Source organism: Tachysurus vachellii, chromosome 5 (assembly GCF_030014155.1).
Source record: "Tachysurus vachellii isolate PV-2020 chromosome 5, HZAU_Pvac_v1, whole genome shotgun sequence".
NCBI lineage: Eukaryota > Metazoa > Chordata > Actinopteri > Siluriformes > Bagridae > Tachysurus > Tachysurus vachellii.
This window is the reverse complement of record NC_083464.1, coordinates 28,704,692-28,719,305: the sequence shown is the minus strand read 5'-3', so window position 1 is coordinate 28,719,305 and position 14,614 is coordinate 28,704,692. Positions and strand designations below refer to the sequence as shown.

The 14,614-nt window shown below is 36.2% G+C and overlaps 1 protein-coding gene across 4 annotated transcripts; it reads right to left on the bottom strand.

Annotated features, from left to right (window-relative positions):
* Nucleotides 1–4,236: 4,236 nt before the first annotated feature.
* LOC132846335 (uncharacterized) lies at nt 4,237–14,292 on the bottom strand. 4 transcript variants are annotated; one of them, XR_009648495.1, is made up of 4 exons: nt 14,084–14,292; nt 6,700–6,873; nt 6,556–6,592; nt 6,051–6,213 (listed from the first exon to the last, which is right to left on the bottom strand). XR_009648495.1 is itself a non-coding variant. In XM_060871011.1 (2 exons), the coding sequence occupies exon 2, from the start codon at nt 6,051–6,053 to the stop codon at nt 5,280–5,282; it is 774 nt and encodes a 257-aa protein (XP_060726994.1). In that variant the 5' UTR covers nt 6,054–6,213; nt 14,084–14,289; the 3' UTR covers nt 4,237–5,279. The 4 variants fall into 4 exon arrangements, 1 of the variants encoding a protein (XP_060726994.1); XR_009648494.1 differs by lacking the exon at nt 14,084–14,292 and adding an exon at nt 6,340–6,452 and having other exon boundaries at nt 6,700–11,240; XR_009648493.1 differs by lacking the exon at nt 14,084–14,292 and having other exon boundaries at nt 6,700–11,240.
* Between the last annotated feature and the right edge of the window lie 322 nt (nt 14,293–14,614).

Below are 14,614 nucleotides of genomic sequence, written 5' to 3'. Positions count from 1 at the left end.
CTTACACAGTAATACTGTAGATTCCATGCAATACACCAATACAACACACGAGGGCGCGCCGCCGCGTGTCGCGCACAATTTTAAACCTTTGAATCAGATAACGGGGGCACGGTGGCTTAGTGGTTAGCACGTTCGCCTCACACCTCCAGGGTCGGGGTTCGATTCCCGCCTCCACCTTGTGTGTGTGGAGTTTGCATGTTCTCCCCGTGCCTCGGGGGTTTCCTCCGGGTACTCCGGTTTCCTCCCCCGGTCCAAAGACATGCATGGTAGGTTGATTGGCATCTCTGGAAAATTGTCCCTAGTGTGTGAGTGCGTGAGTGAATGAGAGTGTGTGTGTGCCCTGCGATGGGTTGGCACTCCGTCCAGGGTGTATCCTGCCTTGATGCCCGATGACGCCTGAGATAGGCACAGGCTCCCCGTGACCCGAGGAAGTTCGGATAAGCGGTAGAAGATGAATGAATGAATGAATGAATCAGATAACGAACCAGTCACGTGGGTGTGTGTGAAACGAAGCTTCGGACGTCATTGGTCACGTGATTTTGCCAGAACGAATCAAGCTTCGATACAAAGCTTCAATGAAAATCGGTTCATTTTTTTGACACACGCCTCGGAGCTTCGGTGTCACTGCTAACATCACTAGTCGTCAGAAAATATAATTACAAACACTCGTTGTTATGAAAGAGTTGATATTTGTTTATTGTTACGGTTGTGTTCTGTACATCTGTCATGGGTAAGGGACAATTAAATTGCTGATACAGATTGTTTACAACAGAGCACATAGAGAGAAATAGCCTACTAAAAAGGAAACAAAGTGCTTATACACCGTTTGTGTATGGTTATTGAGTATTATTGTCTGTCTGATGTCATGAAAATGTTAATGTGTTACAGACAGTATTCAGCAATATATTCTCATTTTCTTTTGATGTGTTGTCATAAGATTGTGCAAAGTGAGTTTGTGGACATAGAGCTTCATTTATATATGAAGAAGCCACTCTGGCCCGCCTTTTCTGTGTGTGTAACACTTACATCAGAAACATCAGCCATCGCGGCTGTGCTCTTACATCCGAGCTGATGCTTTTCGTTGCCTTACGTTTCTTTGCAAACTGTAGTTTTGTGTATAACATCGGGGATGCAGAACATATTAGTAAGGTTACTGATTGCAGAGCGGTCAGGAAAGTGTGCCTCGCTCTTAAGTGCTTTCTGACAATTTTTGTGTTGTTTCCTGATAAAATAAAATACTGTTCTTCTGGTTTCACCTCTGATATTATAACAGTTGGGAATTTACTCTAAAATAGTTCTTAATTACTAACTACAAATTACATCTTCAACAAGTCTAATTAGATTAATGTAATAATTACTATCTCTAGAAAGTATTGGTCTACTTACTAATTTGGTCCATTTACTTATTAATAACTTTCTAAACCTCAACCTCAACCACTTGAACAATAAGGAGAGACAAGAAACTGCACTTCTAATGCTTTCAAATAAACAATATACAATTGCATGAATTATCATTGAATTGAACAAAGTGTGAAACTAGAGGGAGGTTTATAAATCTGTTAAACATTATGCATTGATTTGTTGTGTGGTCCCTTCTGTTGGATGGATCTGATCTAGTGTTTTATCAATTGTGGGTAAGTAACTGGTAAACTGTACATAAGAGTTCAAAGTATTTAAGAGCAAATGATTTTTTGTAAAATAAATTTGTACTATTTTTGGAAAGTCACGTCTGTCTTTAATCCCGTCCGAACCAGCAGGGTCCTTCATACTATTGTAATTTCTTTTTGGTTTAACCTATATTCCTGGGTGAATAAATAACCCAGGTGGCAGTCGGTTCTTTTTTCATTTTTAATACTTTAACCAAAGGTTACATTTGCATAATAAACTATTTGTTCTGTAAACCTGCTCTGAGACTATGTCCATTGTTAAAAGTGCTATTGAATGTCCCGCTAAGCAATAGTATGAAGAAGAAGAATAAACATCCTTGATCCTTAACTAGACAATAACAGCAAATCTGAAACTTAAAATTGTAATAAGTCAGGGCTCAAGTTTTGAAGACAGGAAAGAGTGACATCCAGAGAACCTCTGGCCTAGACTGCTTGTTCTGAGCAGGTGTTGTCAGTGTACCAGTGCCCCCTGGCACCATCTCAGGGCCCCCAGTTTGAGAACCACTGGCCTAGACTACTTGTTCTGTTAGCTAAGTTACAGACACATCAAAAACTGATGCTGATTATTTGGGAAACATCTCTAACAGCAGTCAAAATGTCATTGTGTCAAACAAGTTGTGAATTTGTTGTAACATTAAAACAGGAGATCATGACTTACTCTGTGCTCAAAGTGATGCTCGCAGGTCCAGTGGTTTTCTCTGTGGGTGAACGAGGATGATGCTGAACAATTCCAGGATATGCTTTTTTTTATTGGTTGAGTCTTATCTTATCTTACCCAGATACAATATTGCTATTTTCTGATTGGCTATTGTGTAGCCTCTTTTTTTGATTGGCTGATGAGTGTCAGGCTCGACTACAGGGGCGCTCCAGGGGAGACGCGCTTCATTCCTGCCCGGTTCCATAGAGACAGCGGTGCGGACAGACATTTTGGGCGCTGCGGCTTATTAAATATATGATAAATAGTACGTTTTTCTGCGTGACAAATACAATGTGTGGTGTGAGAAAAGACCGAAATGAGTGACTGTCACGATTGTATTCTTAATTGCTGCAGGAATAGATACTAAACAGAATGAATTGAATTTAAACTGATTTTAAAATGTCATTGTGTCATGATTCAAGTTTTTTTTCAATCTAATCACATTTGGCTGGAATGTCCGATTTCAAATATAGATACGTGAGTATTCAACTTTAGTTCATGCATACTTAAATAAAAACAGGTAGAGTTTGTTATATTTAGGTATATTTAACCTGAGAAATGTAATAATCTTACCTGTCGTGTACATGTGATTTACTGATCCTTGGATGAAAGAACAAACAAGATAAATAGCACCAAGTCATGACTTGTGACCTGAGTTCTGGTGGGACAAACAGTTTATTGGGTTGGCAGGCAAAATGATACTGGAAGGTCGTAAATGTATCCATGACTCTCTGTTCTATGTTTGTTACAGCCCCTAGACAATCTTACAACCCCTAGAGGGCAGGATGTAGTCATGAGCATATTCAGAATGAACTGTAGGTGGGACACATGTTTGGTGTTCCAGGAGCCTGGACTGTCAAAGAAATTTCTTTTATTTATTTTTTTTTAAAATTTACTTTCAGTTGCTGGTTTGGTACATTTTGAAACGTATCAACATTTTGATTCAAGGAAAGTGTAAATACAGCTCAATCTTGAAAGGACATGATCTGTCAAAACACCACAATTTCAAGTTCATATAATATTTCAAGTGTACTAGATTTCTTTATTATCTGCAATAATGAAAGTTACCCTAATGACCATATAAAGTTACATTTACATTGCTGAAAGTAAAATTAATGACATGTAGTAGGTACATGTTAATGCTGCTTCTTCACATGAAAACATTTTTCTGACCATCGTAAATGGTCCACAATCAGATACATCACAAATAATTCTTTAAAATATCACCAGAGAGCATCATCACTGATATTTTAAATGTCTTCTGTAACATCTGTGTCTTCTCCTTAGTGGTTTGCAGTTGTATTCCTTTGAAATCTGTATTGGTGTCATGTTCTACCTGCTTTAGCATTGTCTTGATTTATTTTGTTTTTCTTGGTCCTTGTTTCTGTCTTGCTTTTGTGCCTTGTTAGTCTTTATTAATTAAATTTTTGTTAATCTCAGTCCGATTTCTTTACATCAAATATATATATATATATATATATATATATATATATATATATATATATATATATATATATATATATACGAGAGAGAGAGAGAGAGAGAGAGAGAGAGAGAGATAAAAATACACAAATTGAATTTGATTTGTTCTAATAACATTTTTAAACTTGAAGTAATTTATACTGACGTATGTGTCCCTTAGTGACGCATGTTTTTGGATTGCGTCGGAAACCCTTCCACAATCCCACTAAGGAATGTGTCCTAGTTTGCACGGGATAGTGTTGAAAACACAAGATCAACTATCAGAGTCAGTCTTACCTTGAATGCAGGTATCCTTGGAAGTCCCCTTGGTCTTCTAACAAAGGATCCTCTTCAAGTTCTTCTAACTAATCTATTGTTTGAATCTTCAAATGAAGGAGTAAGACTTATACCTTTTTGTCTTTTCAGGGTCCTCACAATGGGAGACCTTGTTTTTATTAAAAGTATTGCAATACAGATAAATGTGTGTATATGTAAAGTAAAATAAAAGAATTTTACAAATAAAATCTCCTTCAAATAATCAAACAGTATTAGAATAAGTAAAAGTAATTAAAATGCAAAGATTATTACAAACCAAGAAAGCTTGTGTTTGTTCTATGATGCACACAGAGTATAACATGCACTGAGGCTGTCTACAATAGACACACACAATGTAATTCAAGACAAGCTTTTATACATTTCCAAGCCTTTCACTAATACGGCATTCTTATTGACTTTAAAACCAACATTCCTTTCCATTCCTCTTTCCCCAAACCAGTAACCCTGTGGTCAGTGACCTGTTGTATTCTTTAAGGTATACATTCCTTTCAAACAGCACAAGCTTGCAATATAATCTTACTAACTAAGTCCCTCCCCCACGAGTGTTGGGGTTTCCCTTTACGGATTACTGTCAGCGGTATCCTTCTGAGCACTGAGGGTTGACTTTTTTCCAAGAGAGCCTTCATATAACATACTCAGTACATCTTTTAACACACAAGCAATATTATTGCATACATATTTTGAAAACAAAGAAAGAAAAAAATATATAAAGAAATAAAGAAAACTTAATCACGTTAATATTCTTCATCTTGATCCATTCTTCATTTCTGTCTCGGTACAGAGTCTGATTCTTTTTCATCCACTGATTTCTTCATTCCTCAAGCTTCATATTCTTTATTTTATTCAACAGTTGTTTTGTATCTTCTGCTGCTTTTTTTATTCTCTTCTTTTTTCTTCTCTTTGTCTTTTTCTCCTAACTCTACGTTTTCTTGTATTTATAGCCTTAATCTCACTTTTCTTTTGTATGGGAACATGAGAGCAGGGTTTTGAAGTTGAATAGCATTGATAAGGTTTATCTAATGAGCATGAAGTTAACCATTCATTTCCTTCATCATCCATTCTACCCATCATTCTCACAACAAACTTCACATGGCTTTTCCTGTATGTTTATGCATTCACTAATCTATCATTGACCTGTAAACATTTGTTGCATACAACTGTATATCAGCTCTGCTTTTTATTTCTTGAAGTTTCTGCACTTGATGCGGCTTTCCTGTTTCTTTCACTTTCTCAATCAAAAAGTCCAGAATCAAAGAGTCCCTCTTCAGGGAAAACTCCTCCAGTTTAACCACATGTTGATAGCACTCTTCCACCAGTCTGATCTTTTCTTTTTCCATTTCTTTCATGTCATTCTCTATTTGACTCATCAAGCTCTTCATCTCGTCAGACTTTATCTGGTATTTAATTTTCAGATCTTCCTTAGTCTTCTTGACCCTTCTTGTCTTTGGCACATATTTTTTTCCTTCTTTAACATGATCAGTGTAGTGACACTTTCCAGTACACACTGTGCACTTCCCTTTAGACATGACACTACACCAGGAGAGATCTCTGACCCACCAGCACCCTGGGTAATGACAGTTCTCCTCACAGACCTTACAGCAAGTAGCCTCTTTCCATCCAAAGTGCCACCACCTGTATTCTAGTGGTACTTTTACTTTATAGACCTCATCTACTTCATATTCAAAGTTATCATTGTCTCTTTTTTCTTTCTCATTTTCCTGTAAAGCCTCTTTTGTCTGATTGAGCTCTTTCTGTTTCTGTTCTGTCAGTATGATCTTATCCTTTATGTTGAGGATGGATGCAGTCAGTTGTTTGTGGCTTTTCAGCACTTCTTCTGTCATCTTTACACTTATGGGTTTACTTTCTTTCAGAAAGGACAGAAAGCTCTTCATGGTTGTGTTCAACAGAGTAAATGAAGCTTGATAATCATCTAATATTTACTCATCATCAATTACAGTCCTGGTGTTTAGAATATATCTGGTGATGAATCCTTTTATTGATCTGCTCTCTTTTTTGATTTTATTTAGTTGTTCTTCCACTGAGTCTTCATTCCTACACAAAAATAGATAATTTTTTTGTCATTTGTTTTGTAAGGATTTTTTTTATGAATGTTATTCTTTGGTTGAGATGCATTGATACCCATATGCTTATTGGCTATTGATCTGATACCATGCTTACTGGCTCATAGTCAGAAACTTTCTCCGATTCCAACAGCCAAACCAGTGTGAAACATAATGTAATTAAGTTTAATATACACTGCCATTGCAACATGATAAGACATCTTGCTGTATCTAAAAAGGGGGACCAAAGCGAGTAGCTCAATAAATAAATATTTGGTGAAACTAAAAAAAGTAATATATATATATATATATATACACAGTGGCGTGCACAGACCTGCAGTGGGGCAGGGGCGGAAGGACCAAAAAGGGCACTAAAAAAAAAAGACAAACATATTACTTAAAACATACATTACTTAAAATTACATAAAACATAACCAAATGTATTTTTGTACAGATTTTAACTTATTTATGAAATTACCTGTATTTAAATCAGTATTCGTCGATCTGCTGTCTTTTTAAATATTTGAATGACCATCACGATTAATTGGAATGTCTCGCTTAATGGAGAGCAGCAGTAGGTCAGAAAGCCTCTCTTCATTACATAGACTTCGAAGACTGGATTTCAGAAGTTTTAACTTAGAAAATGACCTAACTGTAGAAGTGGAGACAGGCAATGTTGCATAAATTTTTAGGAGTTCAGAAAGAGAGGGGAAAACAGACTCAATCTCATTGTCTTTTAGGCACTTTAGGATTCCTTGTGGATTTTTTGGAAAGCCAGCTACTGGCTGACATGGCCCAAGAGAGCAGCAGAACTGTATGTAGTCGCTATTAACCTGTATTTTAAGATCAACATGAGCTGGGTCTGTTGGAAACTGTAATGTCTTGTTCACTTGTACCCTGAATCTGGTATTCAATATCTGCTCCTGCAGCTCCTTCCTCTGTTATCTCTGTATAATTTTCTTGACTCATCTCTTCTTGTACCTCCCTTTCCACCTCTTCCTCACTGAGCCTAATGTCTCCTTGTATTTCCCCACTTTCTTCCTCGTTGGCTCTAACATCTCCTTTATCTTTCTCACTTGTCTCAACTGCTTTCCCTTGAATCTCTTCAATACTTTCCTTATCTGAACTGCAGCTCTCTATGAAAAACAAATGGCCATATAATGAATGGAATTAATGGGGACTCCATTTTGGTCCCCACTGGCTTTCAGTATATGGACAAAACAAATTTTGTAAATATTCAACAGAAGAAAGTCATACAGAATTGAAATATATAGATGATTAAATGAGAAAATAATCAATTTGGGTGATTTATTCATTTAACAAAAATGTCTAAAGTATTGTTTAGACTGTAATATAAGTAATAGCTTACTAGCTTAAAAAAACAAAAACAAACATAAAAACAAACAAACAAACAGTACCGTCATCTTTATTCTCTCTCCTCAGCCAACTTGTGACAGGGATGCTACCTTTAGCTGTATCAGACAGGTCCTTGTGTTTTTTCTTTTGATCCTTTCTTTCCTTGGCACTCACTCATCTTCTACCGCTTATCCGAACTACCTCGGGTCACGGGGAGCCTGTGCCTATCTCAGGCGTCATCGGGCATCAAGGCAGGATACACCCTGGACGGAGTGCCAACCCATCGCAGGGCACACACACACTCTCATTCACTCACTCAATCACACACTAGGGACAATTTTCCAGAGATGACAATCAACCCACCATGCATGTCTTTGGACCGGGGAGGAAACCGGAGTACCCGGAGGAACCCCCGAGGCACGGGGAGAACATGCAAACTCCACACACACAAGGTGGAGGCGGGAATCAAACCCCCAACCCTGGAGGTGTGAGGCGAACGTGCTAACCACTAAGCCACCGTGCCCCCTCTTTCCTTGGCATTCTATTAAATTTGTTGTTAGACACAGAATGCACACATCAAGCAAAAATAAGGAGATGATGATAACAGTGAGAATCAATAAGTTAATCATGTTGAATTCATGTTTAGTTTTGTTGATATTGAAAACTTTATTTGTATTACATGGATGAAGCGTTAGCTATCATTAAATCAAATATATAAATGTGTTTTACGTTAGAGTTGGACGTGGAATTAGATTTAATTTCATTAAATGCATTTCCTCGAGCTAATGACATGAGCACATTCTAAACTATACTAGCGCCTATTAATGGCCTTGGATAAAAAAAAGACATGTCAATGTCAGAAACGTGGCAGCATTCGAGTAATACTTGTATTATAATTAATCATAAGTCCCGTGCTAGCGTATTCGCTAAGTTTACAACAACATTATGGTAGGATAAATGTCCATTTTCCACGTTACCTGTCTGCTGCTCTTGTTTTGAAGACTCGCTTCTAAGATGCGGCTGCAAAGCGTGTAAAGGTAAATCCGCCTTCCGCTCCAACTCCACGTAAATAAGTTCGCCTAATTTTTTTTTTTTGTGTTGTGTTAATTATTATTGTTACTGGCAAATGGTATAGAAGTGTATTGTTGTTTATAATAATAATATTACTAATAAGAGAGGGGCACTTTACACTTTTAGACAAAAGGGGCACACACACAAAAAAAACAGTCCAGGAAAAAAAATACACCTACGGAGCCGGTCCAGGCTGATGCTATACTGCTGGGTCTTGGTCTGGCGGAATCCTTCTGTCAGCAATGCAGGGATAAAAACAAACCCAAATGCAGGATAGCTAAAATAAACTGAATTTATTAACTAAATAACACGAAACAGGGACAAAGACATGACAACCAATCAGTGTTGGGCAGTAACACGTTACTAGTAACGTGTTACTGTAACGCAGTTACTTTTGACAGTAACTAATACGCTAACGCATTACTTTTTAAACAAAATAACTCCGTTACCATCTGGTGCGTTTGTCCATTATTTTTTTAATTAACTCATTTTGGCTGTCTAGCCTACAGTCTAACCTATTTACAGCAGCGACGCATTGTAGGATTGGTGGATGCCAACCACTGTAAACATGAAGACGCACTGTGGGCGTGTTTCTGTTTATTCATGTATGTGCGCCAGTAATGGCGATTCAAGGCGAGAGCAAGATGAGTTTCTCAAAGTGGAAATATGCTCATTATTTCACTTTAGTTGAGCATAAAGACAAAAACCTTTTAGTCAAATGTAAGCTGTGTCTTTCTGGTTCGAAGGTCCTATCTACTGCGATAAACAGCAACTCCAATCTGTCGAAGCATCTCCAGAAAGCCGGTGACTCCACAGTAGAGGCTGCATGTTTTCAGCAACATACCGTGCAATAGCTTTATTGATCTGTCCCTGGCTAACAGTCCGGTAAAAACTTCGAGTGTGTCCACTGACACCAGGTTCGATTCTAGCTTCGTTGAGGCATGTAGTTTCTGCTTTCAGGCAGCTCGTTAGCTCGTTAGAAATCCTTGTGATATATTCAGTTTGTACTGGTCTGACTTAAATAAAATAGTGTTTAAAAATTACTTTGTGTTTAAATCTGTTGTGTGTTTGTATAGACTATAACACATAAAACGGCATTAATGGGAACATTAAAGAATGTCCTTAAAAAAATAACTAAAAGTTACTTTTAACAGTAACTCGTTACTTTTTGAATGAAGTAACTAGTAACTGAAACTAGTTACTATTTCTTAGTAACTAGCACAACACTGCAACCCATAGATATCTATACATAGATGTCACCTTGAGGTCCTAAAAATGCGTCAAATCCGCCGCCATCTTTGTACAGTGCTCTTGTACTTTAAATGCATGGACGATGCTGGGCTTCTGTTCTGCGTTTGGATGTTCAAACGAAAGAAATATAAAAACCAGACAGCAAGGGATTACATTTCACAAGTGAGAATGTGTTTTATGATATTGAATGTTAGGAAATTATATTTCTGGTTACGTTTGGTTTGTTTCAGTCCTTGGTTAACGACCGCAGCTAATCTCTGCTAGTTACCCATTAGTTTTTGACAGTTAGGAAAACCGACAATGTTTGTAGATTCCGAAGCTCTTAATAAGGACATTAAAAATTGACCCATGCTTTTTTTGCTTAAAGGTGAAGACCCAACTGTATGTATGTTCTGTAAGATTCCCTTATCTGTTAAACATATTTTATTAGATTGTCCTGGACTTAACGCAAGCAGAATGCTCTTTTATCAAGTTACTTCACTTAAGGACATATATAATGACATTATGCCTGAAAAGGGTTTGGATCTGCATGCACCTTGGGACTGACAGTAACGCAATTTCAATTCCCTGTATGTACTGTACATGTGGAAGATTGATAATAAAGAGAACTTGAACTTGATTTTTTTTAATCTTATGTTAATTAAAAAAATTTATAATATGACTTGCTGTTTATATTTGTTTTGTTTTTGTTGTATTTATATGATATTTGTGTTTTTGTAATTGAATATTTGCCATTAAAATAGCCTTTGCTTGCTGACATGGTATTAAATAAAATAATTAGAATCTGAATTTGTAGATTCCCAAGTGATAAACAGAGACGTCAGTCATGGACAAGTTGCAGGGACACTAAACACTTTTTTTAAATGGTTAACTCAGCTGACAGTCCTGGAAGGATGTCACCAGTTAGGTTGGCAGTTCAGCCTCAAAGTCAAACTTTGTTTTTTTTTTTTTGGTTTATGTGACTTTAGTACATACTTATTTAAAGTTGCAAAAGTATTGCGGGAAAGAATAAATAAAAAATTGAAAAGTTTTTAGCACCTCAACTATTTAACTTTCACATTATGTTCCTCTCAAATTTGTGGTTTGCTTCCACCTGCAAATTGCTTTGTGTATCATATTTAATAAACCAATACAATTTAAATGTTTAAATTAACATGTAATAGTCACCCTATTGTAGCAGTGCTGCATGCAGTAGGCTATAAGGTAAGTAGTGATTGTTCATTTGAAGTTTACTCAAGTGGAAGAATGTAAGTAATAAACTTACACCTACTAGCACTATGTATTATATTGTGAAAAAGTAGATTATCTTAATATCAAAACCTTAATTTTTCTCTGGACTTAATGATAAATACATGTCTGACCTTTGGAACGAACCAAAAAAACTAGAAAATCGCATTCATGACGATTTATGGTGATTTTATTTCTTTGCCTACATTGACGCTGATGCATTAAGAGGAGGGGGTCCCCCGTACCAAGATGGCGGTTCAGTTGACGCATTCGCTCCAATGTACTGCCCTATACAAGGCGACATCTAGTGTAGATATATATATGACTGCAACCAAAGACATGACGAGACTTGACACGAGACAGTTCGGTGTAAATAAAGGTGGGGCAGACACGTGACACGGAACATAAACATAATCACATGGCCAAACGTCCGGGCTGAGTCCTGACAGGCTGAGGCTTGCTTATTAGGGATAAATACAAATAAATTGAAATATAATAATCTTTTTATCTACTATTAATATTAAACATTTTGTACTGTATTTCTAATGTTCAGTAAACATGTCCATTGTGAAAAACACTATACAAATAATTAAATTATATAATTTTTAAAGTGCATAAAATTTCTGCATCTTAACTGACTTCATATCATATTATGTACTTTACTTATGTCAAGTAATGTTACTGCCAAAGGTCCAGAATTTAAGTCGGTTTTTTTTTTCATGTGATTATTGTCATCATTGTTTTAATCAATGCTTGTGACAAATATTATGGGTCGCTGTTTCAAATTAATATGATACATTATTGTAGCTGGACGTGTGTGTGTGTGAGAGTGTGTGTGTGTGTGTGTGCCTCTGAATGATGGGGGGAGGGGTTTGTGTGTGTGTGTGTGTGTGTGTGTGTGTGTGTGTGTGTGTGTGTATATATATATATATATATATATATATATATATATATATATATATATATATATATATATATATATAGCTATTAAATGTAGCCATAAATATATATTATTATTAAAATAATTTCTATATTTTATCTCCTCAATAGTCTACAATATAATATCCATATAAACGTAGCGTAATTATAATAATAAAACATAGTGGGATATTCAGTGATATTGGCCGTGCAATATCGACTTTTGTGATTGGCCAATACCGGCAGACTGGAGCCAATGGAAATGCTTCTCTCCTTCGGTGCGCGTCTTTATTCCTCTGAGAACTTCAAAGCGGACCGCTTGAGGTAAATTATCTGGAATGATTAGTATATTCATTGATTTAAGATGCCTACCCAGCTAACACACGACGTACTAGTTACGTAATTTATTGGTCATTTTTGGTAATTTCATGACTTACCAGCTGGCAACGTAACTGTTACGTCCTAGGGAGGTAATTTCATTACCATTGCAGTACCAAATCACTACGTCACCACTACGGTCTCCTAACGTCGCGAGATAACCAAGTACGGTCCAGTTACTGTACTACTTTGGTAATTTCATAACTTAATGGCAACGTAACTGTTACGTCCAGGGAGGTAATTTCATTAGTTTTACAATTATATAAACATTCATTTCCTTTTCTATTTAGGTTAGCTTGTTAAAATTTTTCAGTCTCAAAGTTTCCCTTAAATAAGTCAAAATAGATTAAATACACCATGCGAGTTGCTCTTTACATGGGAAACAAGAAACAGCACGCGTCTCCCCACGTTCAGCTGAACTCAATCAGAGAGTCAAGAAATGATGATGAAAATAATTGTTATTAATACTTCAGTAAAGTTCATTAAATCTATTCTGTTGTTAGTGTGGTCTTTAAACTTATGAACTGTGTATGGACTGACAAAGGTGGTAGTACATGAGGAAGCAATTTGACAACAATGCAGTAAATAATTTAGGTGCATCAAAAAGCGTGCTCGTTAAGATACCAGCAGACAAGCTAATCCAGCACAAATTAGTGCATAAAAGGTCACCAAAATGAAGTATTTGAACCTCATAATTAAATACAAAAGGAGGAGAAAAACTGCAAAAAGGTCCACTTTTTGAAAAAAGAACCCCCCCCTTTCAATAGGCTGGCTACGGACCTGTATGTTCTATACTTTTATAAATATTTATGTCTTGTCAATTGTAAATTGTTTACTTTTGTGATGTTTAAAGCATTTAGCAGATGCTCTTATCCAGAGCAACTTATACAACTAGTTATTATCAAAAACCTCAAAATCCTCATAATAATTCACAACCAATGAGACTAACCATACCATTGAGAAGGCTTTGTGAAAACCATTAATTGGCATTTGAGCCAAAACAAAACCATAAATTAAGATAAATAAAATAGTAATTTTAATTATGACTAAAAAAATGGTTAGTCTGTATACATAAATCTTTAAGCTATAAATAAACATCTCAGATTACAGCAGATTCATCGCTCATTTATTGTTATTGATGTTATTTGTTGTTAAATATAGTTTAAATAACGTCAGAATTGCTATGGTGAACATGTCTGCAGTAGGAGACTGGGGTGGTTCACGGAAGATTTTTACTGAGCACACTCATTTTTACTGACCACATTTGCTCGAAACTCCTCTACACACATTTGCTATTAAACTAGTACTATTACAAAAAAATTAAGACTACATGCTTTACCTACAGCTGTAAAGAAACACTTACCTGTAGTATGGTCTCAAGCACTACTCAATTCAAGCTAACGCATTTTATTGAAATCAATAGCATTGTAAAAAAAAAAGTGTCTAGTAATCAAAGTGCATGAAAGCACAAGCAAATATAAATTTCATATCTGTGACAGTTCTGTAGGTTATTCGTATTAAAAACATTTGCAAAATATTCTTAAATGTTCTCAAACATTCTTAAAACAACATAAAAACATTCTCTCTCAAGCAATATCAAATGTTTTGTGAAATCAGATTTTTTTGAGTGTTGAAGGAATAATGAAAAAGGATAAGCTTACTTAAGAGAAGAATACTTGCACTCTGCCATGGTGTTTCTAGATGGAAGCAGAAAGCAGCTGGTGTTGCTGAAACCTAATTATAAAAAAAGAAAGGTTGTTTTCATCAGACCAAACTAAATTATTTTTAGAATAATGCAGTTTTAAATTTAAAAATAAAACATTTTTTGTTTTAGAACTTAAAACACTTCTTTTCAGTGATGTTATAATGAGTCAGGTTTTAGACAGGGATATAAACAAATCACCAGTCATCTTGTATAGTTACATCACAAGCCACTCCCGCTATGAGTGTCAGGTGATTTACTGGAAATCCTACTGCAGTCCTGCTGCAGTCCTACTGCAAACTGAAACAATTGTCTGGCAGAAATATCATCATGGATGACTGCTCATCAGTTAAAGCTCAATCCTAGAAAAACTGAACTGCTCTTCATCCCAGGTGATTTATCCCCAGGTCATGACCTTGCCATGGGCAGCATTCTATCAGGCCTCTCATGATCTCATGCTTCTGCAAAACATCCTGATAAGTCTCCTAAG